At 38.2% G+C, this 26,775-nt stretch overlaps 1 protein-coding gene across 2 annotated transcripts in view; it reads left to right on the top strand.

Annotated features, from left to right (window-relative positions):
- The window catches only part of NUP188 (nucleoporin 188), a 48,191-nt gene that overhangs the window by 575 nt on the left and 20,841 nt on the right, over positions 1 to 26,775 (top strand). Inside the window, exons 2-13 of one of the 2 annotated variants that reach the window (XM_061199793.1) lie at positions 7,178 to 7,232; positions 8,224 to 8,297; positions 10,905 to 10,989; positions 11,556 to 11,636; positions 13,118 to 13,162; positions 17,919 to 18,011; positions 18,148 to 18,267; positions 20,435 to 20,646; positions 22,025 to 22,139; positions 22,782 to 22,982; positions 23,878 to 23,967; positions 26,114 to 26,179. In XM_061199793.1, the coding sequence (XP_061055776.1) occupies positions 7,178 to 7,232; positions 8,224 to 8,297; positions 10,905 to 10,989; positions 11,556 to 11,636; positions 13,118 to 13,162; positions 17,919 to 18,011; positions 18,148 to 18,267; positions 20,435 to 20,646; positions 22,025 to 22,139; positions 22,782 to 22,982; positions 23,878 to 23,967; positions 26,114 to 26,179 (1,237 nt within the window). The remainder of the gene's footprint in view (positions 1 to 7,177; positions 7,233 to 8,223; positions 8,298 to 10,904; positions 10,990 to 11,555; positions 11,637 to 13,117; positions 13,163 to 17,918; positions 18,012 to 18,147; positions 18,268 to 20,434; positions 20,647 to 22,024; positions 22,140 to 22,781; positions 22,983 to 23,877; positions 23,968 to 26,113; positions 26,180 to 26,775) is intronic. The other variant, XM_061199794.1, reaches the window with a different exon arrangement.

Below are 26,775 nucleotides of genomic sequence, written 5' to 3'. Positions count from 1 at the left end.
TCCGTCTAGTCGTTTTCTCATGCATTGATTCCGTCAGCGGACATCCCAGGCACTGTGCTGGGTTTTGGGGACGGGAAGAGAAAATATTAAAAAGAAAGAGACAGTTCTTGCTAGCGTACAGGCGCACTAGCGCCAGACACTGGCGACGCGCTTTCTTTTCTCCGTGTTATCTTCTTGAAGTCCCACAACTCCGGGAGGCACCTTGTAATTTACAGATGACTCACAAACCCAGCTCCGAACGGGCTGCGTGTCCGACTCCGAAGCTTTAACCGGATCGCCACACTTCCATCTCGCACTTAACAGCTTGAAGTGTTTTTCCTTTCCACCCTCCCGCCTAACCATCCCTATCACTTCTTGTTCCCTGTGCCAGCAGTGGTTCCCCGCTTTTTTGTCTTGTTCACTGCTGTAGCCTCAACACCCAGAAGAGCATGTAATAGGCTCTCAGTAAATGTTTATTCCGTTTGCCACTTCCTTCATCTCTCTGCTCTAGTGAGGTTTTCTTCTTCGGAATTTCCATGGAACTACTTCCGAACCTTGTGAGGACCTTTTTGCTTTTTCTTCCTCTGCTGTTTCGTGTCAGCTCTTCTGTCGGGCAGCATTGTGGTCGCTGTGCTCTCCTTTTCTTAGGTTTATCTTACAGCCATTGTGGAGCTTGGGTAAAGTTTAGCTCCTGCAGGGCAAGGCGCGTTCTTAATGAAAGAGGACAAGGGAAGGAAAGCTGTTAGTTTGCCTGAAGGATGCTCTCTGCATCCTGGAGAACCTACCAAACTCATACCTGAAGGTGGAAGAAATGACACTAGGATTTCTAGGCACTGCTTTGCTCATAGCTTGTTTTAGGAGCGATCTTTTTTTCTTTTCTTTTTTTTCCCCTTTCCTTTCTATTTGTGTTGGAAGGCATGCTATAATGATTGGGATTATACTGAACAGCAGCCTTCTGTTTGAAATGCCTAGAGGTCTGAACTAAGAAGAAACTTAAATTCTATTCCTGGTGCCTGCTGATTTGCAGATGACCACAGACAGCCACCTTACCATATGCGTCTGTTTCTCCGAATGAGAATCGTTTTCAGAGCAGTACTGAGGTGGCTGTGAAGCATGTATGTTAATATGAGTTGGCACTAGTCAAAAATGCAGTAATACTCTTAAATCACTCAGGGTTTTGGGAGGATCACTGAGGGTTTGACGGGAAGTCAGTTTGAATTTTGGCATTTTGGGGTATCTATTGTGTTCTTCAGTTAATGTGTGCTTAAAAAACAAACAAACAAAAACCCCGTGGTTTGAAAAGCTTGCTGCTTAGCTTAAACCTCAGTTCATGCAAGAGAGGTGTGCCTCATCTGTGGAGTCAGAGCATCCATGAGCAGTGGCTGCTTATATTCATTATTTCCGTGTGGAATATTATAACTGTGTTTCTCAAAAGAACTATCTCAGAGTAGTTTGACTGTGTCTCAGGCTTTCTATCGAAAGGACTCAATTGTAGAGACTGTTAATTCTAATCTCCTAGTTGCTTTCATCCAAAGGTTTCCAACCACATGGATCTCTCTAAGGAAGATAATTTCCAGTTTCATTAACTTCAGCTCTTTTAGGAATGGAATTCCATGTTGTCTGCTAGACCATTGGACTGCAAGTCAATAAATTTTTTTAACCTCACCTTTGAGGCAAGTTATTGAATTTCTTTGCCTTAGTTTCTTCCCAAAACACTTAGCTCAAATTTATTTATTTTATTTATTTACAGTGTCTGCAAACAAATGATAGACACTGTAGCACTTATTTCATTTCTTGAAAGTATATATGGAAGATGTTACTCTGAGGCTTGAATTAGACATCACAATTCCAACCATGTCTGTTGGGTCTTGAAAATCACCTGCTCAAACCTCCAGATCTCAATTTGAGGTGAAGTCTTTCATTGATCCCTGGATCAGTACCCAGTGATCTCTCTCTTTTCTGACTCTTTTCTGTCCTATATGGTTATTTTCCTTTGTAGTGTCTAATTATTAGGATCATGCCCTTTGGTACTTTCTACTTTTTTGCTGATTGTGTAAGGTATGTTTAACATCCTTTATCATTCCCAACACTAAGCTTATGAGTATCGTGAAGGTCTGAGATTTATTTGGATCCCCATTATTCCTAGACCATAAATGTGTAGGAATTGAGGATCCAGTAACATTCATTTCCACAAGGATTCCCTTCCTGATAAACCACTGTTTTCTCCTTTATTCTGCCTTCTCTTGGCACTTCTACATATAACATTTGTTATTTCTAGCTTTTCTGTTCCAGGTAGGTTGCAGGTCTAAAAGGGACTCATATCATTCTTATTCTTTAATATTTGCTCATCAGCATGTATATTTTGAGCCTCTCCTGTGTGCCAGCCGCTGTGTTAGGGAATGGTCTGCCACTGTAGGACAGAAGGCTTCGCCTCAGTCTTTGCCTGCTTGCAGCATGAAATTCTTGGGTGCAACTTGAGGCAGTGTAATGTAATGATTAAACTCTGGAGTCCTGCAAACCTGGGTTCAAGCCCTGGCTCTATTATAAATTAGCTTTGTGGTCTAACAGAAGTTACTTAACCACTCTGAAACCTTAGTTTCCTGATGAGATAATGGGGATAATAATAGTATTTGCTTCATAAGTAAGTTGAAATATTCAGTAAGACAAAGCATTAAAGACTTACTTAGCACAGTGCCTTACATAACTGCTCAATAAATGTTGGCTAATCTTGTTATCAAACTCATTCTCAATAAACATTATTGTTTTTGACACCTTATAACAAAAAGACCATAATATAACTTAGTTTTGCAAATGAGAGTCTTAATTTCTAAAGAAATAGCTAACGTCTTTTAAGTAGTAAGTGTAAAAATTACTGTATTTCTCTAGGGCAGTGATCTATCTCCGGTTTTGTTTTGTAGCAGAATCTTTTTCTCCCCACTCCTCCCAGCCAAAAAAAAAAAAAAAAAAGCCACTATATCAAACGTAAAAGGCAAAGAAGATCAGGACTTCCCTGGTGGTGCAGTGGTTAAGAATCCACCTGCCAATGCAGGGGACACGGGTTCGAGCCCTGGTCTGGGAAGATCCCATATGCCGCAGAGCAACTAAGCCCATGCACCACAGCTACTGAGCCTGCGCGCCACAACTACTGAGCCTGCGCTCTAGGGCCCGCATGCCTCAACTACTGAGCCCGCGTGCTGCAACTACTGAAGCCCACGTGCCTAGAGTCCGTGCTCCGCAACAAGAGAAGCCACAGCAATGAGAAGCCCGCTTTCCACAACTAGAGAACGCCTACGTGCAGCAGCAAAGACCCAAAGCAGCCAAAAAAAAAAAAAAAGCAAAGAAGATCTATACTGACCAGGTCTTTTACCTGCTCCTCTGAGACAAGCTGATGCCCTAGAGCAGTGGTAATTTAGGAATTCATTTGAGTACTCATTTTAAAATGTAGATTTCCCATGAACCTCTGAGAAATAGTAGCTCTGGGTGATGACCAGGATTCTGCAGTGTTGGTATGTTGTTTCCAGCTGATTTTGCTGTTTGGGCTGAGGACCAACTTTTTGAGAAACACTCTTAGAACATTTTTTTGTTCTTTTTTTTTTTTTAATAAATAAATAAATTTATTAAAAAAAAAAATCCTTGACCTACAAGGGAACACTTGTACACTGTTGGTAGAACGTAAATTTGAACAGCCACTATGGGAAATAGAATGGAGGTCCTCAGATATTAAAATTAGAACTACATATGATGCAGCAATCTCACTTCTGAGTATATATCCAAAGGAAGTAAAATCACTATCTCAAAGAGATATCTGGACTCCCACATTCATTGCAGCATTATTCACAATAAGCAAGATATGGAAACAAAGTAAGTGTCCATCATCAGATTAAGAGATAAAGAGGATTTGGTATCTATACACAAAGGAATATTATTAAGCTGTGAGAAACATGAAATCCTGCCATTTGAGACAACACAGATGGAACTTGAGGGTGTTAGGAAAATTTAAAAAGTCAGACAAAGACAAGTACTATATGATATCACTTACATATGGAATATAAAAAAGCCAAACTCATAAGAACAGAAAGTAGAATGGTGGTTGCCAGCGGGTGGAGGAAGGACAGACTGGTAGGGAATTCCTTGGCGGTCCAGTGGTTAGGGCTCGGCGCTTCCACTGCAGGGGGTGAGGGTTCAATCCCTGGTCGGGGAGCTAAGATCCCATAAGCCACGCGGTGCAGCCAAAAAAAAAAAAGGACAGGCTGGTGATGCGTCTGTGTCCTTCACTGAACTGTGAGCTCCAGTAGCATAGAGACTGGGCCTGTCTCAGCCACTGGCGTGTCCCCAGCACAGGGTCAGCTCACGAATGTTACAGAATGGTAAGGACGAATGAATACCGTTTCTCCACGCCCCTTTCATCTTCACTCAAAGGGACCGAACCCTCAGGCATGAGAGACGTAGGTCGGCTCTCTCGTTTGTTTTAACTGTACAGATTTTGGTATAACAAATACCCACAACTTGAATTTGAGTAAACAGAGAATTCTGGATCCTGGCAGCTAGTCCTTGAGTACAGGTAGTGGTATTTTCAGTCTCCTGGGACTCGCTGCTACCTAGCTAAAGATCAAAGCTCTGAAAGCAAATGCAGATAACTTAAAGCTCATTGATGCTCACGCTTTTGAAATTGGAAGATGTATGATCAAGAAAGAGTAATTTAGCTCAGGCATACAAAAGCCTTTAATTAATGATAAATTTCTTTCCATTAATTGTGATGTAGTGTTAGCCCCATTATTAGCTATTTATTATATAATAGGTATCTAATCTGTTTTGTGCAAACCAGAAGCTATCTTTGGTAAAGTAAAAGCATATGCCATTTTAAAGCACCCCCCCCCTTTATTTTTTGCTAATTCAGATATATCAAACAAGTAAGTTAGTTGATAGTTATTCTCTTTACAAAAGGCATTCTTCCAAAATTTACTATAAATTTCTTTAAATAGTGAGCTTGCTTCTGTCTTTAATTTCTTAGGGCTTGGCTTATTCATACCTTTTAATATAGATTATCAGTACAAAGAGATATATTTGTTTCATCAACTGGATCTAATCTCCTAATTTTTGAATAGTGAATGCTCTCGTTATCAGAAAGATGATTAGTGATTCCACAGTGCAGTTGTGGGAGTTGGTGATTATTGATTCAGCAGAATCGAAGTTGTTTTCTTAAAAGCATTAACCTTTAGGAAAGATTTATAATTTTTAGGTGTCTTCAATCCTCTTTTGATGGGAAAATCCTGAACATTTTTAAATACATAGGGCTAGTGCTTTGTGTTACTGTCTTAATGGGGAAAAGATTTTTCAATTTATCCTCATAGTTAATATAACTTGCATTCTTCTTGTTAACTGTCTAGTATATTTTTTTAGGACATTTTCATCGTCTCTCTGAAAATAGGCTTTCTAAGCAGTGTTAATTATTTCAGGTTACTATTCTAGGGCTTATTTAGGATCTCCCAAAATATAATCCCTATGCTTTTTATAATCCTTTCTTTTTTTTATGACTTTTAAAAAAAATTGTTACTTTTATTTATTTATTTATGGCTGCGTTGGGTCTTTGTTGCTGCACGTGGGCTTTCTCTAGTTGCGGCGAGAGGGGGCTACTCTTCATTGCAGTGCGTGGGCTTCTCATTACGATGGCTTCTCTTTGTTGTGGAGCACGGGCTCTAGGCGCACAGGCTTCAGTAGTTGTGGCACGTGGGCTCAGTAGTTGTGGCTCACGGGCTCTAGAGTGCAGGCTCAGTAGTTATGGCGCATGGGCTTAGTTGCTCTGCGGCATGTGGGATCTTCCTGGCCCGGGGCTCAAACCCGTGTCTCCTGCATTGGCAGGCGGATTCTTAACCACTGCGCCACCAGGGAATTCCCCATAATCCTTTCTTGAGAGAATTTCTTAATTGTTACATTTTGAAATTTAATTCTAGATTAAAAAAAAAACCACAAAACATGTTTCCATGGATGAGGGAAGGAACTGGGGTTAGCACATGGTTGGGAGTATATTTGAAGAGCTCACTGAGGGCAGGGACTATATCTCATGTGTGTGGGGGGTTTTTTTTTGGTATCAATGTTAAATTTCTTGATTTCAGTTGTTGTACTATGTATGAAGTTGTCCTTGCTTTTAGGAAAGACACACTGAAGTGTCTAGGGATAAAGGAATATGATATCTCTAATACAATTTTGTATAGTTTTGGAAAAATATGTGTGTGTACAGGTATACAAATATGAGCATTTTTGTGTTGTATATATAATACAGTTATACACACACACACAAAGAGGGAGAAAGAAAATAATAAAACAAATAATAATTGGTGAATCTGAGCAAAGGATATATGAAAATTCTTTGTAATGTCGGAAGCAGAAGTTGCTTCCATGGCTCCATGGCTAGAGAGAAGACAAAGCCTGTTCTGGGAGATGGATTCACCAGTTCACTCTGTTCCTTCTTTTTTCTTTTTTTGCTTCCTCTTGCTGTGATGTACATTCATTAAAGGATTCACTTTTGGAATCTTGCTGGAATTAAGTTAATATAAATCTGAAGTAGATTCTGATAAGATGTATATGATAAGCCCTTGAACAGCCACTGTTTTTTCCATCACTCTATCCGTATTCCCCAGAGATGCCTGTTGTTGAGTGATGAGTTGATGGTCTTGGAGGGCCTTCTGGGGAGGCGCGGTGTGGGGGGCAGCTTCGGCTCACTGTGGGGTCAAGGACACTGGTGGCAGAGGTACTGGGGATACTCATCGGTGTGAGCTGTCCTGGAGGCCGCCATTTTGACACCAAGACCTGGCCCCACTCCTCACGTGTGTTTTTTTATCTCCTGTATTTAGCACTGCACGTGGTACCTAGTGGGAATTCATTAATGATTGAATGAACGTAGTGCCATTCATAATGACTGTTAGTACTGGATTGAGAAAGTGCAGTATGTCACGTATTTAGAAAATTTTCTGAAGGTGATGGGGGTCCTGAAATAGATTAGTCTTTTTCTGGATTTTTGTTCCTTATTGGTCACTACATTTTAATGAGAAGGGAGGAGATAGAAATACTAAATTGAGGCATCTTCTTAGCACAGAAGATGTACTGTAATTCATTAATTACTGTGTTTCATTAATTCTAAAATATATATATATATTTTTCCGAAAGAGCAAGATTACCTCTGCTTTCTGTCATTTTTTAGGAGTAGTAGAGAACTGTGGACAATTTTGCTTGGAAGGTCAGCTCTGAGAGAACTGGTAAGTGGTGTGCTCTTGAATGGATTCTGTGGTTCTTTGTGTAGTTTACATTACCAAAAATACCCTTCTCTTTGAAATAGGAAGTAAACACCTTTTATTATTCCTAAAATTAATTCCTATTTTGTTCCTAAAATAGGCATTATGCATTCCCCACTTCTCTTTGCTGAAATGCAGTGTGTCTTATAGCCTAGCTGTTGAAGTTTTCTAAATCTCCACTTTTCTTGGTACCTTAGTGATTCCTTTTCTGAAAAGATACCAATGCTGCTTGACTGGCTGCTGAGAGTAGGGTTACAAACACCATTTTACTACCATAGGCTAACAAAGATTCTCAGGCCTTTTCTCTGTCTCATATTGACTTGCCTTTTCTTCCTTTTCTGTTTAGCTAGCTGCTTAGGTCACAGAGGCTGAGGTTTTTAGGACATTTCCAAGTATATAATCAATAAAGAACAGTTCTTCATTTGGATCCCTGAGTGTTCTGACTCTGTGAGGCTGAAGTGTTAAGATGACATATAATTATTACTAGTGTTGTTATTGTAATTAACATAATGAACGTTAACATCATTTTTAGAGTCTTAACATTTTTTGATATGCCTTCATCTGATAATTCCACGTCTGAGAATATATTTTAAAAGAAAGAAATTGTTTTGGGCACAAAACTCTTTACCATAGTGTTATTCATATAAATAAAGAATTATAGCCAGCTTAAATGTATCTAACATTAGAAGAATGGTAAATAAATTATGATCTAGCCACTTGATAAAATATTATGCAACCACTAGAAAGGATGTTTATCAAGATTTTCATAATAAGGTTAAATCATTATGTTAGAATGTTAAGCAAAGAAAAGCAGGCTACAGAATTCTATATTCAAAATTATTTCAACTGTGGGGAAAAATGCATATTAGAAAGACTCAAAGGAATATGTTATCCTCAGTGTGATCCTGGAATCTGATTAAAATTGCATTTGTGTAATTTCCTTCTTCTTTTCCAGAATCAGATTGAGGCAGAGCTGAATAAACATTGGCAGCGGCTTTTAGAAGGGCTTTCTTACTATAAACCTCCCAGGTATGGCTATTCTGTGGGTCTCATTTGAGTAATTCCCCTGAGGAACCTGACATAGATGAAACCACCCTCATGTAGGATTCTGTGATATTACTGGGTTAGTTAGATCAGAGGGTATATAATTTGGCTAACCAGGGAAAAAGAGTAGGGCGCATTTTTTTCTCTCTGTTGAAGAAAAGGAAATTCCTTCTGGAAATACAATATTGTTGAATCCATTGTATAACCCTAGTATCCAGGGATGAGGATTTATTAAATACTCAATTAAGATTCCTAATACTTATTTCAGTCCATCATGTTTGTGTGAGAGACTGTCAGCACCAAATGCTAGGATATAGCAGTGAACAATGCTGACACAAAATAGCAGCTGACACTCACGTATTTTTTGCTATGTACCAGTTACTGCTCTAAGCAGTAGACTTACGGTAAGTTATTTAATCCTCACAACAGCCCTTTGAGATAGGTACTATTTTTGTTCTTTGTTTGAATATATAGATTTTTTTTGCTCGGCAGTGGAAAAGAACAATAATAAAATAGAAAGTGGTTAAAAAAGAAGACTTTTATCTTAATTCCTAGTCCAGCTCTCATTCTGTTATGCATCATAGTTCTCAAGCTGCCCTCATTTCCCTTCTACTTCTGAACACCTGTTGATTTTATTACATCTTTGCCTTCCATCTTCATTTTCTTAGTTTAGTGAAGAACTTTCTTTTTTTGATCATCTATTAACCCTTCCCCCATAATTATTTTGAAGTAACTCCCAGACATCATGTTATTTTATCTGTAAATACTTTACTATGTATCCAGAATATATGGACTTGAAAAAAGAGGATAAACACTATGTTATCACATGTAGGTATTTTTATTATTATTGTTTCCATTTTACAGATGGGGAAACTGAGGCACAAAGAGGTTAAGTAACTTGCCCAAGGTCACACAGCTAGTAAGTGGTAGAACCAGGATTCGAACCTGGCAGTCTTACTCCAGTGTCTGTGTTCTTAATCATCATTCTGTGTTACCTCTTTCAGACCTTATTGTTTAACTTTATACTAGCCTTTGTGTTGTGGTTTTCTGTGAAATGTGAGAGTCTCTCTAAAAAAAAAAAAAATCCAACAACAGTATGCTTTAGTTCACAGAATGGGCATTTGTGGTATGAATTTCTTTTTTTAAAGACAAAAGTTCCCTTTGTAGTAGCATGGGATTTAAAGTCTGACAGACTTTTTTTTTTTTTTTAACTGCAGGCTTAATTTGAATTTAACACAGATTTTTAAACATTTTAAACTTTTTTTTTAATGTCCTCTTTCTGTTCCAGGATTCAGCCCAGGGTATCATATTGCATTTAGTTGTCATGTCTCCTTAGCTGTTAGCTGTGACAGTATCTCAGTCTTTCCTTGGTTTTCATGACCTTGAATAGTTTTGAGGAAGACTGGTCAAGTATTTAGTAGTAGAATACCCTCAATTTGGAAGTCTGATTTTTGTTTTTTTTTTTTTCATTATTAGATTGAGGTTGTGGGTTTTTGGAAAGAATACACTGAGGTGAAGTACCATTCTTATCACATCATGGCAGAGGATACATGTTATCCACATGAAGTCACTGGTGATGTTAACCTTGCTCACTTGGGTAAGGTAGCATTTGCCAAGTATCTCTTCTGTAAAGTCACTCTTTTCTCTTTCCCTACTCTATTTTTTGGAAGTGAGTCACTCAGTATAGCCCGCTTGCAGTATGTGGGTGTAGTGAAATTAAACTACCTCCTGAAGGGGGTAGCATATATGTGTGTTACTGGGACTCCTTCTGTAATGAAGATTTTTCCCTTCTTCCCCATTTATTTATATATATATTTATTCATTCATTCATTTATTTAGATCATTATGGACTCATGTATTTCATACTTTGTTTATACTTTGTTCCAGCTTTGGCCGTTGGGCGTTCTTTGAGGTTTTGACGTGTCCCCATGCTTTTGTTTTCTGAGTATTTTCTTACTTTCTGGCATTACAAGATGCTCCAGGCTCATCTAGTATTTTCCCCACCCCAGCTCTAGAATCAGCCATTTCTCCAAGGAGTCCTGATACCTTTTGTTAGAGAATGGTATTAGAAATAAAGATCTGGGTGCTGGGTGTGCTCGCTGCTACTGGAATGTTATAGCTTCTAGGCCTTCTCAGTGGATATAGATAATATATGTATGTATACTAACAGACCTGGTTTTAAATTTCACCTCAACTTTTTATTAGCTGTGGGATTTTTGGTAAGTTATTTATTCTTTCTAAGTGTTGGTAATTCCATTTGTAAAATGGGGATAGTAATGTTTACCTTCCAGGATAGTTATAAGGATCAAAAATAATTAATGTAACTAAGTAGATCTACAAATAATATAGTTATAACTATAGTTTGTAACAGACATATACTGTATTTATTACTTAGACATAGTTTTGTGTTATAAGGTCTGTAGAGATGAACTTGTGTGTGTGTGTGTATGTGCGCGCGCGCGCATGTGTGTGTATTTTATAGGCACCTAAAAGGCAGAAAAAGGTCTGTGGTAAAAATATCTTTAATATTTTTGTTTTAAACCCCTAGAGGGTCATTGAGAATGAGGAAATGATTCACTGTTCTTTTCATAGTCCAAATTCAGCTGAAAAAGTGAAAGCTAATAAAGATGTAGCTTCACCACTGAAGGAACTGGGTTTAAGAATCAGCAAGTTTTTGGTGAGTAAAAATTAGCACTGGCTCTGTTTATTACCTGCAGGGTGGATATGCGTGGTTTTGTTGTTAGTGATTGTTAGTGAAAATTCAGTTTATTTCAGTTTTAGAGATTAAATTGAGCATATTATATTTCAAAAATGCCCAAGTTGCAACTCTTCTTGCTAAAAGCCACAAGTCAAGTTGCCTGACCCTGTTTACTGCATATCATAGAGTTTTCTTCAGCATACTTGGGGTGTTCTTTAAGTCGCCTAGATTGTATTTAATTATGTAGCTGTTTCCTTTTCATTTTGGAAACCCAGATCATGCCTGCTGCTATATTAATGTTCTTGGTGAATAAGCACAGTTGTTTCTGACATGTAAGTTTAACTGGCATGTAAATTACATGTCAGTGGCTGCTCCTTTTTTCTCCTGTTTGGGTTAAAATTATGTTGTGTGAAATCTTTTAAAATAATTTTTGTTTATTCAAGTTCCGTGTTCATTCTAGAGAACAAATCTTTAGATTGCTTTGCATGCTCTGTGTGGTTTCTGACCTGAGGTGGCTGTTCCTCCCTTGTAACCTCTGTTTTCAGGGTCTTGATGAAGAACAGAGTGTGCAGTTACTCCAGTGTTACCTTCAAGAGGATTACAGAGGTACTCGGGACTCACTAAAGGTTTGTAGTTATGTCCAGCTCCCTTCTCCTGCCTTTATCCTTTTCCTTGTTGGTTTTAGATAATTCAGGATTTTGGTACCAGTTCTCTGCAACAGAGACAGGTGATCAGATACAGCCATTCTCAGGAAAGACTTTGTAAAGCTTTAAAAAACATGCTTAAGTCGAGGTCTGTCCTCAGACTTGGAGGGGCCGAGAGGTCAAAGATTGACATGTTAATCATAGAATCGAAGGATGTCAGAGCTGAAAAGGACCTGAGACAACAGCTAGCCTTTCCAGCCCCTGATTTTATATATGAGAAACTTGAGGCCAGAGGAGAGGGGCAGGGATTTGAGCACAGACTTGGATACACTTAGGTAAAAAAATGTATCCAGAAATGAACGGGCAATTATAATCTTGCAGGGTAAGGTAAAGATGTTTACCTTTTTCTTTGTTAATTGATTTTTTTTTTTTAAACATCTTTATTGAAGTATAATTGCTTTACAATGGTGTGCTAGCTTCTGCTTTACAACAAAGTGAATCAGTTACACATATACATATGTTGCCATATCTCTTCCCTCTTGCATCTCCCTCCCTCCCACCCTCCCTATCCCACCCCTCTAGGTGGTCACAAAGCACCGAGCTGATCTCCCTGTGCTATGCGGCTGCTTCCCACTAGTTATCTATTTTACATTTGGTAGTGTATATATGTCCATGACACTCTCTCACCCTGTCACATCTCACCCCTCCCCCTCCCCATATCCTCAAGTCCATTCTCTAGTAGGTCTGTGTCTTTATTCCCATCTTGCCACTAGGTTCTTCATGACCTCTTTTTTTTTTTTTTCCCTTAGATTCCATATATATGTGTTAGCATACTGTATTTGTTTTTCTCTTTCTGACTTACTTCACTCTGTATGACAGACTCTAACTCCATCCACCTCATTACAAACACCTCCATTTCATTTCTTTTTATGGCTGAGTAATATTCCATTGTATATATGTGCCACATCTTCTTTATCCATTCATCCGATGATGGACACCTAGGTTGCTTCCATGTCCTGGCTATTGTAAACAGAGCTGCAATGAATATTTTGGTACATGACTCTTTCTGAATTATGGTTTTCTCAGGGTATATGCCCAGTAGTGGGATTGCTGGGTCGTATGGTAGTTCTATTTTTAGTTTTTTAAGGAACCTCCATACTGTTCTCCATAGTGGCTGTATCAATTTACATTCCCACCAACAGTGCAAGAGTGTTCCCTTTTCTCCACACCCTCTCCAGCATTTATTGTTTCTAGATTTTTTGATGATGGCCATTCTGACCGGTGTGAGATGATACCTCATTGTAGTTTTGATTTGCATTTCTCTAATGATTAATGATGTTGAGCATTCTTTCATGTGTCTGTTGGCAATCTGTATCTCTTCTTTGGAGAAATGTCTATTTAGATCTTCTGCCCTGTTAATTGATTTTGCTAATAAGATGGCTCTTTGTTCTGTTTTCTTTCAGATGGTACTGCAAGATGAGAGGCAGAGCCAGGCCTTAATCCTGAAGGTCAGTGCTAGTCACCATTTCCATTCTTTGATGTAAAATTGGGCAACAGATTCTTGACTGTGTTCTGAGCATTGCTGGCTTTTTTAAATGTAGTAGGATTAATTTGAAGTTTTAAATTTCTTTATCTTTCTTTATCTTTCTTTCTTTATCTCCCCCCACCCCCAAAGTTGTATTTTTGTTTTATGATTTTCTTTGCTGTGCAAAAGCTTGTAAGTTTGATTAGGTCCCATTTGTTTATTTTTGCTTTTATTTCTATTGCCTTGGGAGACTGACCTAAGAAAACATTGCTATGATTTATGTCAGAGAATGTTTTGCCTTTGTTCTCTTCTAGGAGTTTTATGGTATCATGTTTTATATTCAAGTCTTTAAGGCATTTTGAGTTTATTTTTGTGTATGGTGTGAGGAAGTGTTGTATCTTCGACCTTGATTTACATGCGGCTGTTCAGCTTTCCCAGCACTACTTACTGAAGAGACTATCTTTTTCATTGTGTATTCTTGCCTCCTTTTTCAAAGATTAATTTACTGTAGGTGTGTGGGTTTACTTCTGGGCTCTCTATTCTGTTCCATTGATCCATATGTCTGGTTTTTTTTTGGCCGCACCATATGGCATGCAGAACTTCCCTGACCAGGGGTCGAACCCACGCCCCCTGCAAGTGTGGAGTCTTAACCACTGGATCATCAGGGAAGTCCCCATATGTCTATTCTTGTGCTAATACTATGCTGTTTTGATTACTGTAGCTTTGTAGTATTGTCTGAAGTCTGGGAGGGTTATGCCTCCAGCTTTGTTTTTTTTCCTCAGGATTGCTTTGGCAATTCTGGGTCTTTTATGGTTCCATGTAAATTTTAGGATTATTTGTTCTAGTTCTGTGAAAAATGTCATGGGTAATTTGATAGGGATCACATTAAATCTGTAGATTGCTTTGGGTAGTCTAGCTATTTTAACAATACTAATTCTTCCAGTTCAGGAGCGTGGGATATCTTTCCATTTCTTTGAATCATCTTCAATTTCCTTTATCAGTGTTTTATATTTTATAGTTCTCAGCATATAAGTTTTTCACCTCTTTGGTCAGGTTTGTTCCTAAGATTTTTGTTTTTGTTTTTTGGTGCGATTTTCTTTTTTTTTTTTTTCTTTCTTTCTAAAAAATTTTTATTTTATTTTGGAGTATAATTGACTTACAATATTGTGTTAGTTTCAGGTGTACAGCAAAGTGATTCAGTTCTACATATACATGTATCCATTCTTTTCAGATTCTTTTCCCATATAGGTTATTACAGAATATTGAATAGAATTCCTTGTGCTATACATTAGGTCCTTGTTGATTATCTAGATGTGATTTTAAAAGGGATTGTTTTTTTACTTTCCCTTTATGATATTTTATTGTTATTGTAAAGAAACACAGCAGATTTCTGTATGTTAATCTTGTATCCTGCTACCTTGCTGAATTTGTTCATCAGTTCTAGTAGTTTTTGTGTGGAATCTTTAGGGTTTTCTATGTATAGTATCATGTTATCTGCATGTAATGGCAATTTCACCTCTTTTCTTCCAATTTGGATACCTTTTCTTTTTCTTCTCTGATTGCTGTGGCTAGGACTTCTAATACTCTGTTGAATAGAACTGGTGAGAGTGGGCATAGGATCTCATTTTAACATGGAATTTGACCATGACTTCTGAAGTAGTTTCCTATTTGGTATTTAGTGAGAACTGGGTACATCAGTTACAAGCAATTAGGACATATACTAATGGTATTTTTATATTTGCTTTCATGTATTTGGCCTGTCAGTTTATTTATTTATTTTAAAATATTAATTTTAACCAAAAAACAAACAACCCAATCCAAAAATGGGCAGAAGACCTAAATAGACATTTCTCCAAAGAAGAGATACAGATTGCCAACAGACACATGAAAGAATGCTCAACATCATTAATCATTAGAGAAATGCAAATCAAAACTACAATGAGGTATCATCTCACACCGGTCAGAATGGCCATCATCAAAAAATCTAGAAACAATAAATGCTGGAGAGGGTGTGGAGAAAAGGGAACACTCTTGCACTGTTGGTGGGAATGTAAATTGATACAGCCACTATGGAGAACAGTATGGAGGTTCCTTAAAAAACTAAAAATAGAACTACCATACGACCCAGCAATCCCACTACTGGGCATATACCCTGAGAAAACCATAATTCAGAAAGAGTCATGTACCAAAATATTCATTGCAGCTCTGTTTACAATAGCCAGGACATGGAAGCAACCTAGGTGTCCATCATCGGATGAATGGATAAAGAAGATGTGGCACATATATACAATGGAATATTACTCAGCCATAAAAAGAAATGAAATGGAGGTGTTTGTAATGAGGTGGATGGAGTTAGAGTCTGTCATACAGAGTGAAGTAAGTCAGAAAGAGAAAAACAAATACAGTATGCTAACACATATATATGGAATCTAAGGGAAAAAAAAAAAAAAAGAGGTCATGAAGAACCTAGTTGCAAGATGGGAATAAAGACACAGACCTACTAGAGAATGGACTTGAGGATATGGGGAGGGGGAGGGGTGAGATGTGACAGGGTGAGAGAGTGTCATGGACATATATACACTACCAAATGTAAAATAGATAACTAGTGGGAAGCAGCCGCATAGCACAGGGAGATCAGCTCGGTGCTTTGTGACCACCTAGAGGGGTGGGATAGGGAGGGTGGGAGGGAGGGAGATGCAAGAGGGAAGAGATATGGCAACATATGTATATGTGTAACTGATTCACTTTGTTGTAAAGCAGAAGCTAGCACACCATTGTAAAGCAATTATACTTCAATAAAGATGTTTAAAAAAAAAAATATTAATTTATTTATTGGCTGCCTTGGGTCTTTTTTTTTTTTTTTAATAAATTTATTTACTTATTTATTTTTGGCTGAGTTGGATCTTTGTTGCTTCACGCGGGCTTTCTCTAGTTGCAGCGAGCAGGGGCTACTCTTTTTTTTTTTTTTTTTTAAAACATCTTTATTGAAGTATAATTGCTTTACAATGGTGTGTTAGTTTCTGCTTTATAACAAAGTGAATCAGTTATACATATACATATGTTCCCATATCTCTTCCCTCTTGCATCTCCCTCCCTCCCACCCTCCCCATCCCACCCCTCTAGGTGGTCACAAAGCACCGAGCTGATCTCCCTGTGCTATGCGGCTGCTTCCCACTAGCTATCTATTGTACATTTGGTAGTGTATATATGTCCATGACACTCTCTCACCCTGTCACATCTCACCCTTCCCCCTCCCCATATCCTCAAGTCCATTCTCTAGTAGGTCTGTGTCTTTATTTCCGTCTTCCCACTATGTTCTTCATGGCCTTTTTTTTTTTTTTTCCCTTAGATTCCATATATATGTGTTAGCATACTGTATTTGTTTTTCTCTTTCTGACTTACTTCACTCTGTATGACAGACTCTAACTCCATCCACCTCATTACAAATACCTCCATTTCATTTCTTTTTATGGCTGAGTAATATTCCATTGTATATATGTGCCACATCTTCTTTATCCATTCATCCGATGATGGACACTTAGGTTGCTTCCATGTCCTGCCTATTGTAAATAGAACTGCAATGAACATTTTGGTACATGACTCTTTTTGAACTATGGTTTTCTCAGGGTATATGAGGGGCTACTCTTCATTGCGGTGCGTGGGCTTCTCATTGCAGTGGCCTCTCTTGTTGTGGAGCATGGGCTCTAGGCACGCAGGCTTCAGTAGTCGTGGCTCGCGGGCTCTAGAGCGCAGGCTCAGTAGTTGTGGTGCACGGGCTTAGTTGCTCCGCGGCATGTGGGATCTTCCAGGACCAGGGTTCGAACCTGTGTCCCCTGCATTGGCAGGCGGATCCTTAACCACTGTGCTACCAGGGAAGCCCTGCATTGGGTCTTAGTTGCGGCACATGGGCTCTCTAGTGGCTTGTGGGCTTCAGAGCGTGTGGGCTCTGTAGTTGCAGTGCGTGGGCTTAGTTGCCCCGTGGCATGTGGGATCTTAGTTCCCTGACCAGGGATCGAACTGGCGTCCCCGACAGTGCAAGATGGATTCTTAACCACTGGACCACCAGGGAAGTCCCTGGCCTGTCAGTTTATAGCATTGGGTATTACTTGAATGCCCAACTGAGAAATCATGCTAGAAAACTTGTTTATATTATTAAATAATTCCTTTTATCTTGTATAACTTTACTTGTATCCTAGTTCATGAAGGTCTTTTGCTTTCTTTTGGCCTAACACTGTTTCCATTTCTGTGATTGTTTATACAGGTCTAACTTTTCCATTCACATCTTTTTTTTTTTTTTTTTTTTTTTTATTTATTTTTGTCTGCATTAGGTCTTCATTGTTGTGCGTGGGCTTTCTCTAGTTGCGGCGAGCAGGGGCTACTCTGTTGCAGTGCGTGGGCTTCTCATTGCAGTGGCTTCTCTTTGTTGTTGCAGAGCACGGGCTCTCTGGGTGTGGGCTTCAGTAGTTGTGGCGCGCGGGCTTCAGTAGTTTGGGCTCGTGGGCTCTAGAGCGCAGGCTCAGTAGTTGTAGCACACCGGCTTAGTTGCTCCGCAGCATGTGGGATCTTCCCAGACCAGGGCTCGAACCTGTGTCCCCAGCATTGGCAGGTGGATTCTTAACCACTGCACCACCAGGGAAGTCCCCCATTCACATCTTTAAGTGATTTTTTAATCAATAAATTTAAAATTGAATATCTTCTATGCAAAGGTAACTGATTTTGAATCTTTGGGTTCTTCCCAGATTGCAGATTATTACTATGAAGAAAGAACCTGTATTCTTCGTTGTGTCTTACACCTTCTCACTTATTTCCAAGATGAAAGACACCCCTATAGGGTAAGCCCATTTAGTCCTCTTGTTTCTCTTTACCCTGTAAAATTCAATCCTTTTTATAATTTATTCATATTTCTGTTCATTTGAATATTTACCTTTTACTCAAGGTATAAGTTACTGTTTTGGATTTTTTTTTAAGGTTGAATATGCAGACTGTGTTGATAAATTGGAAAAGGAACTAGTTACAAAATATAGACAGCAATTTGAAGAGCTTTATAAAACTGAAGCACCAACATGGGAGACACATGGAAACCTCATGGTATGTGGTTATTGGGCCCTCCTGTAACGCTCAGGAGAATTGTATATCTGCTCATAAAGCTCTAGGTTAAATTATTTATTCACCTATGAACTTAAAACATTTATAAATTATCATTCTTTAGAATAGTTTAAACATGTGATATGAATCAAAACATTGACTTTAACTAATAGTATTTAATTTGCACCTTCCCCTTGACTTTGTCTCTCCAGTTAATTTATTTTTTTTCTTACCTGAAGTATTCTCTTAGTGGTTAATAAAACTCTAAACCCAAGATTTCATCTTCTGTATTATCATTATCTATTAAGTGTGTGACACTAGTCTAATTGTTTTATCCTAAATCTTAAACCAATGTGCATTTATAGATTTATAGATTAGAACATGACCTTTTTTGTTTTGAAATAATTATTATTATTACATTTATTAAAACAATTCAACCAAAATACAGACAGTAGCTATTTAAAATACTTAATAGAAGAAAAGAGCTCACTTGTAATAGCAACAAAAGCATAAATTTCTCAGGAATAAGCTTACTATAATCCAAAATCTAAATGAAGGGAACTTTAAAATGCTAAAAGGATATAAACAGTCATAATCAAATGGAAAGACATGGCGCCTTCTTGAAAATAAAGACTCAGCACCAAGTGTCAGTCCTTCTTATTTTAACCTATAAATTTACTGTGATCCTAGAAAAAATACTAACAGGTATTTGCTTTGCCTTTTATTTTGAAACTAGACAAGCTAGTTCTAAAATTCATTTGAAAAATAAATAAGAATAGCCAGGAAGTTTTTCAGAAAGGAAGATAAGCTTTATTAGATAATAAGACTAAAATAATTTAAAGCATGGCATTGGTACATGAATAAATAGAGTGATGAATAGCACATAGTAGAAAGTCTAGTGTAGACCAAATGCTGATAGGGAATTAGTGTATGATAAAGGTGGCATTTCGAATTAATGGGGAAATGTTGGGTTATTCAATAAATGGTGTTGGAACTACTGGGTAGCCATCTGGAGAAAAATCAGACTGTATCTATCTCATTCCTTCTACCAGAAGAAAATCAGAGAGATATCAATGATATAAATTTAAAAAATTCAACTATAAAAATACTAGAAGACACATAGGAGGTAGTTTTGTTTTTATTTTTTTGGATTGGAGAAGACTTTTTAAAGTAAAACACAGGACTTCCCTGGCGGTCCAGTGGTTAAGACTCTGCGCTTCCACTGCATGGGGCACGGGTTCAATCCCTGGTCGGGGAACTAAGATCCCTGGTCGGAGCACTAAGTGCCGTGTGGCCAAAATAGATAAATAAATAAAAATAAAGTAAAACTCAGAAGCCATAAAAGAAAAAAGAAAAGATAAGCCCGGCAACATCAAATCAAAAACTTCTACAAGGCAAAAAAACAAAAATAGTGCTATAAGCAAAGTCAAAAGACAAACTCATAGCATAAAGGGTTCTTGAAATAGAAAGAATGCCTGTAAGTCAATAAGCAAAACCGAACAGAAAAACAGGCAAATGAAATACATATTTACATGACAACACTCACATCCAAGGGATGGGATAATGGGCACTCATACTTTGCTGTTTGAATTTGTATACTTTTTAATGGAAAACATTATGACAATATCTAAAAATTGAAAAGCACGTATTTCTTGACCTAGTAGTTCCACTTTAAGAGTTTATCCTATAGATACATTCACACTTACATGAAATGACTGTGTAAATGACAAATCTGTAGCATCCCTCGGCTTTATTCAGGTATAATTTACATCCAGTAAAATTCATTCATTTTAAGTGTACAGTTTGAATTTGGCAGTTGTATATAGTTATATGCAGTAACCACCTTCATGATCAATATATATTGATAGAACATTTCTGTCTATCCAGTAAGTTTGCAGTTAGTCTGTGACCCCTGGCCCCCAGCAACTACTAGTCAGAATGAATGAATGTGTGTGGCATATTATTGGAAGGAGAGACAAAAACCTCTAACAGTGGTTGCCTCTGGGGATAGATTTGGATGACTGGGCAATAGGAATTGTAGGGAGGGATACTTTTTTTTTTTAATCTTATTTTTATACATGTTTTACCTAATAAAAATAACTCGAAGAATTTAAATGTGTTTTAAAATCTGACTTTATTTCTCTCCCATTTTTCTTCATTGGTTGTGCAGACTGAGCGCCAGGTGTCTCGCTGGTTTGTTCAGTGCCTTCGGGAGCAATCCATGCTGCTAGAAATTATTTTCCTTTATTATGCATACTTTGAGATGGCACCTACGGACCTATTGGTATTAACCAAGATGTTTAAAGAGCAAGGATTTGGTAGTAGGCAGACTAACAGGCACCTGGTAGATGAGACCATGGATCCTTTTGTGGATCGGATTGGGTAAGTCTGAATTGAGGTCTTAGAACTTGTACAATGTTTAGAGTTTAGAGCATTGATATTAGAGTGGTCCTGTGAATGGGTGAAGGGAGGGGCTAGGTATACTTTTCACTTAATGGGTGGGGAAATAGATGGGTGTACTGCCATGTTCTAGGTCATTCAGGGAGTGAAGACTTGGATTGAGAGGGATATCTTTTCTCAAAATAAGTATCACATTCTATTCTTTTACTTACTGTTTTCATCTAAGAGTTCATCCTTTCGTTCTACAAAAAATTCATTGAGCAACTGTTGTAGACCAGGCACTGTGCAAATGCTAAGCAGACAGTGATAAATAGGGGAGATGTATTCCCTGCCCTCTTTGACATCATAGTCTATATACTTTGAATTTTATGGAAATGGGTATATCCACATTTTGAGGCCTGTTTCCTCTGTGAACAAAAGTACACACTTGACGGACTTCCCTTGTGGCGCAGTGGTTAAGAATCCACTTGCCAGTAGAGGGGACACGGGTTCGAGCCGTGCTCCAGGAAGATCCCACATGCCCATGGAGCAACTAAACCCATGCACCACAACTACTGAGCCTGCACGCCACAACTACTGAAGCCCACGTGCCTAGAGCCCGTGCCCTGCAATAAGAGAAGCCACTGCAATGAGAAGCCCGCGCACCACAACGAAGAGTAGCCCCCGCTTGCCGCAACTAGAGAAAGCCTGTGAGCAGCAACGAAGACCCAACACAGCCAAAAATAAATAAATAAATAAATAATATATTAAAAAAAATACACACTTGACCATTGAGACATTTGATCTGGCCTAGATGTAATTGGTGGCTGTAGAAACCTTCAGTACTAGATCTGTGCTTTGATAGGCAGAAGCCACATGACCCTACCAAGCATTTAAAATATGGCTGGCTGGTGGACTTCCCTGATGGTCCAGTGGTTAAGATTTTGCGCTTCCACTTCAGAGGGTGCGGGTTCGATCCCTGGTCAGGGAACTAAGATCCCACATGCTGCGTGATGCGGCCAAAATAAATAAATAATAAATAAAAACTAAAAAATAAAATAAGACTGGTCATGGGAATTCCCTGGTGGTCCAGTGGTTAGGACTCTGCGCTTTCACTGCTGAGGGCCTGGGTTCAGTCCCTGGTCGGGGAACTAAGATTCCACAAGCCGAGTGGTGCAGCCAAAAAATAAAAAATAAAATATGGCTGGTGAAATTGAGATGTGCTGGAAGTGTAAAATACATATTGGATTTAGAAGTCTTAGTATGAAAAAAGAATGTAAAATAACTCAACCTTTTTGACACTAAAGTGTCTTACATTTCACCTTAGTCTCCGTTGAGGTTCAGAGTAGCATGTATGACACCATGATATTTTTCTTTCCAGCTACTTCAGTGCCCTTATCCTGGTGGAAGGCATGGATATTGAATCCTTGCATAAGTGTGCTTTGGATGACAGAAGAGAACTGCACCAGTTTGCCCAGGACGGTCTTATTTGTCAGGTGAACTTGGAGCAGCCTCTTAATTTTTTCAGATGGTTTGTAGTTAGTAGTAAGTTTTTAACCACTCAACTATACTGCCACATAAAGTTTTCCTTATTGTGGAATTTGTGGTTTTACATTGTTAAGAAGTTAATTGGATCTGGAAGAAGTCTCAGATTTGTTAGTTATTTTCACAGAGGTGAGAGTTGGATCTGTGAGAACAAGTAGAGTGACTCAGGGAGATGATATAAGGACAAAAGAGGCCCAAGGACAGAACCTTGGCCGTTGTCTGCGTTTATGGAGCCTGTGAAAGAAGAGGAAAGGGGAAGAACATGAGATGGGATGGTCAGAAAGATAGAAAAAGAGAGATCTGAGAAAGTTCTAGAAGGATCAGGGAAATTTTCTAAGGAGTCTCTATTTGAACATGTATTTTATAATCTTAATAGTACTTAAAATCAAGAGAGAAAACTGGGGGTAAAGGGAAGAGTAATTGAGGGGCCTAGTAACGAAGTGGCTGTGGCTTGGGAAGAGTAAAATGTCAGAATGGGAGAGAGGGGCCACTGAGGATGAATGGAAGACTTATTAAGCATGGTGAAGGATCCTCTGGAAGGGTCTTGACCCTTTCTGTTAAGTGACACAAATGTTGTTTCCTCTTTTCATTAGGATATGGACCGTTTGATGTTGACCTTCGGGGACATTCCACATCACACCGCAGTGCTTTTGGCCTGGGCTCTCCTCCGTCACACCCTGAATCCAGAAGAGACAAGCAGTGTTGTCCGGAAGATAGGTGGCACAGCCATCCAGCTGAATGTATTTCAGTATTTGACCCGACTACTCCGCTCACTGGCCAGTGGGGGAAATGATGTGAGGCTCGGGCTATTGGTGTTTGAGCATGAGAGTGGGCAAAGAGCGGGGCAGAAGCTCATTAATGAGTCATGATAATAATAATAGTAATTGTCAAGGACATGGATAATGATAATAGTTTTGTAACTAACCTTTATAGAGCATTTACTGTGACAGACGTGCTCGGCACTTTCTGTACGATATCTTGTTTCATCCTTAAAATACTTCTGTGCACTAGGGCTTATCATCCTATTTTACACATTAGGAAATTGAGACTGAGGGAGATGGAATTTGCCCACAGAAACAATAAATTGGCAGTAAATGGTGGATACAGTTTGAACTATGTCTGACTCTTTGCCAGTATGTTATGCTGCGCCACTTAGTATCTCTTAGAAGATAGCTTTGGTCATAATGACTGGAGAAATCTTTTTGGGGGGCTTATTCATTCAGCTGTACAGGATGAATTAGAAATTCTCTTGAGTCTTGTGTTGGGACTTAATTTGAGTGACACAGTTTAATCAGCTTGTTTTGACATGCTAAAGGAAACCTCAGCCAACTTGTTGGCACTGGTTGATTTATCTCGGTGACAGTTCAGGCAGCTGCATCATTCATACCAGCACGTAGAGACTCTATCCTTTTTGTAGGCTGGAGATGGTTTTCTTCCCCACAAAAACTTTGATCATTTTGAAAATGGTTCCTTTTTGATGTTATTCTTGACTATGTTGTAATATTTATGGTTCCTGCTTTCTCTTTTCTCCCTTTGTCTTCCTGATCTTGGGACTAAATTAGGAATTATGAAGCCTCAGGTTCTCTTCCCATTTGTTTACAGAGACTATATTAATGTGATGGGATTGTGCTGAGTCTAGAAAAGAGTGGTGTCACTCAGAATTACCCACTGACCCCTTTGTCATTACAGTGTACCACTAGCACCGCGTGCATGTGTGTCTATGGACTCCTTTCTTTTGTTCTGACCTCGCTGGAGCTGCACACACTGGGCAATCAGCAGGTCAGTTTCTGGCTTTCATGAGACTCTACACTGCCCCGCTTTGCAATCATCTTCCTAAGATACCCCTTTGAAGCTGATATAACACAGACCCATTTACTTCAAGTATGATTTGTTTATTGTTGTTTTCCACTTATTATATTATAAAAATGATGCATATTAATGATTAAAAAATTAGCAAGTGCTGATAAAAAGAAAAAACTATAATCCCACCTTGCAGGATAACATATGTTAACATTTTGATGCATTCCCTTCCAAATATAAAAATATAATAATTCTCCAGAAATGGAATCACAATGTATATACTGTTTTGTAACCTATTTTTTTTACTCTGTAGTGCATCTGTCCCAAACAGCTGTGGATGCTAATATTCTTGTGCAATATTTTTTTAAAATGAAATATTTCAAAGTTATTCCAAAGGAGACAAAAATTGTCTAATGATCCCATCACCAGCTTCCAAATTATCAATGCACAGCTGATCTTACTCATTTCTGCCCCTTTCCTCCTTGGTTATTTTGAAGCAAATCCCAGACATCATTTAGTAAATATGAATATTTTAGTAAAATTTCACAACCATTATCATATCTAAAAAAAAAAATCTTCAAATAATCAAGGCAGGGTTCAAATTCCTAATTATAAATGTCATAAGTTTATCATAAGTTTGTATCAGGATCTAAATAAATAAGATCTGTACATTATTGGTTGATAAGTCTGTCAAATTTCTTTTAGTCTGTAGTTGTGCTGTCCACTATGGTAACCACAAGACATATCATTGTCTAGATCCATTAGTTCCTTAGGAGTTACGAAATGGCACTATTCTGACTCTATTATCTTTCCTCTTTTGTTTACTGGTTGGAACATTGCTATAAAAAAGAAATTTGTTTCACCATATATACAAATATCAAATCATTATCTTGTGCACCTGAAACTAATATAATGTTATATTTCAATTATTTCTCAATTAAAAAAAAGAAATTCTCTCTCGTTACCTATTTGATTCTCTGGTATAGAGTACTATACATGCTTCTTTTCCTATATTTACCACTTTTCCCTAGCATCCTTAGTAGCATCCCAAGTTGGCTACTGAGGTTTTTTTATTTTTTACATGGCATTGTGAACTCATGGATTTAAACATATTAGCTGTGTTTTAATTCATTGCAGTCATTATTCTTTTTTCATTTTTTGTTTGTTTGTTGTTTTTCTGCAGTTAGTATTCTTAGGCTCAGGTTGCCCCATCTTTGGCCAGCAAGAGCTTTTTCAGATTAGCTTCTGAATCTGTTTGACATTTCCCTTACACATTTTGATAGCTCTATTGCTTTCTGATATGACAAAATCTTGCAGGATTATCTTAGAAGATTCTTGCCCCAGACCTGGAATCTGCCATTTCTCCAAGGAGCCCTGGTTCCTTTCAGTGGGAAATGATATTTGAGGAGTTGTTTATAACTAAGTCATTGTATTCGTTTATGATGAGTGACTTATTTTGGAAATTGAAGAAATTGATTAAGTTGATGAAAATGAATATTTCTTATCATTGGAGAGAAAAGAAATTGGTGTTAATTGAAAGACTCAATTTCCAAAGCTCTAGGAGCATAGAACAAGCTTTGCATCCTTTGCCAAAATTCTGGTCACATTTGGACCCTACCATATGCCTGGAGTATTGGTGTTAACATTTTGGGGTTACAGGTGTCCTAGTACTTGGAATTTTTTCAATAAATCATTTCATAAGCCTTCACTAGATTCCCAGTGTGTGCCAAACTCTGTGCCAGGTGCTGGGGATGAAAAATTTAAAAAGGCGTTATTCTTGACCTCTAGGAGCATAGTTCAGCTGAATCTAGTAGTACCTCACATTAACATGGCATTTTAAACTTCACAGTTCATTTTCTCGTACATTATCTCATTTAATCCTTATGACAACACTGTGAAGTAGATAATAGTTTCACCATTTTAGAATTTGAAGTTCAGAAAGGTTAATTTGCCTAACATCATACAACAGATTAAGATTACATCCCTTACTTTTTAATCCCAGAATTCTTTCTGACATACTATATGAAGGTATTATTCATGTTTTTATTTTAACAGAATACAGTTAAAAAAAGATGGACTGGTTCAACTAGGGAAAATAAGCATTTTCTTCTTCCCTCCCCAACAGGATGTAATCGACACAGCATGTGAAGTCCTGGCAGACCCTTCTCTTCCAGAACTGTTCTGGGGAACAGTAAGTATGTCAGAGAGAGCCATCCTATGGTATTCTCTGTAGCAGAAGAATTTATTAAACACTTACTTTGTGATAGGTCTTATACTAAGCTTTTAAGTCTATTTTCTCATATAATCTATACAAAAATCTATGGATTGGGTAGTATTATTATCATCACCATTTTGCGTGTGAGGAAATGTGATGCTCGGAGATGTGAAGTGATTTGCCCAAGCTAGTCACAACTAGACAATCAGGATCAAGATCTAGTTCTGTCTGACTTGAGTCCCTAGTCCACATTATTAACCAGTGTGTTCTCTCTCCTACCCATCAACTCTTTTTTTACATTGAGAGTCTCAGGCACCAGTAGTGCTATAACTCCTGAACGTACCACTGGGCGATTGTAATTGTGTCTTAAGAAATTTCAGAATATTGTAACAGGTTTAGAGTAAGAATATGGCTTTGGAGAGAACAGTTTCTCACCAGTACTTAGTCTTACCATTAACGGCCTCAAGCCTCAAGGTCCAGCTGATGAATAAATGTTTTCCCTTAAACTGTGGCCTGACTGATTTGTCTGTATATCTTATCCTCTTTTTCCTGAGATGCTATCCAGTCTTACA

Source organism: Eubalaena glacialis, chromosome 9, assembly GCF_028564815.1.
Source record: "Eubalaena glacialis isolate mEubGla1 chromosome 9, mEubGla1.1.hap2.+ XY, whole genome shotgun sequence".
NCBI lineage: Eukaryota > Metazoa > Chordata > Mammalia > Artiodactyla > Balaenidae > Eubalaena > Eubalaena glacialis.
The sequence above is the reverse complement of the archived record's forward strand: the minus strand, read 5'-3'. Positions and strand labels throughout refer to the sequence as shown.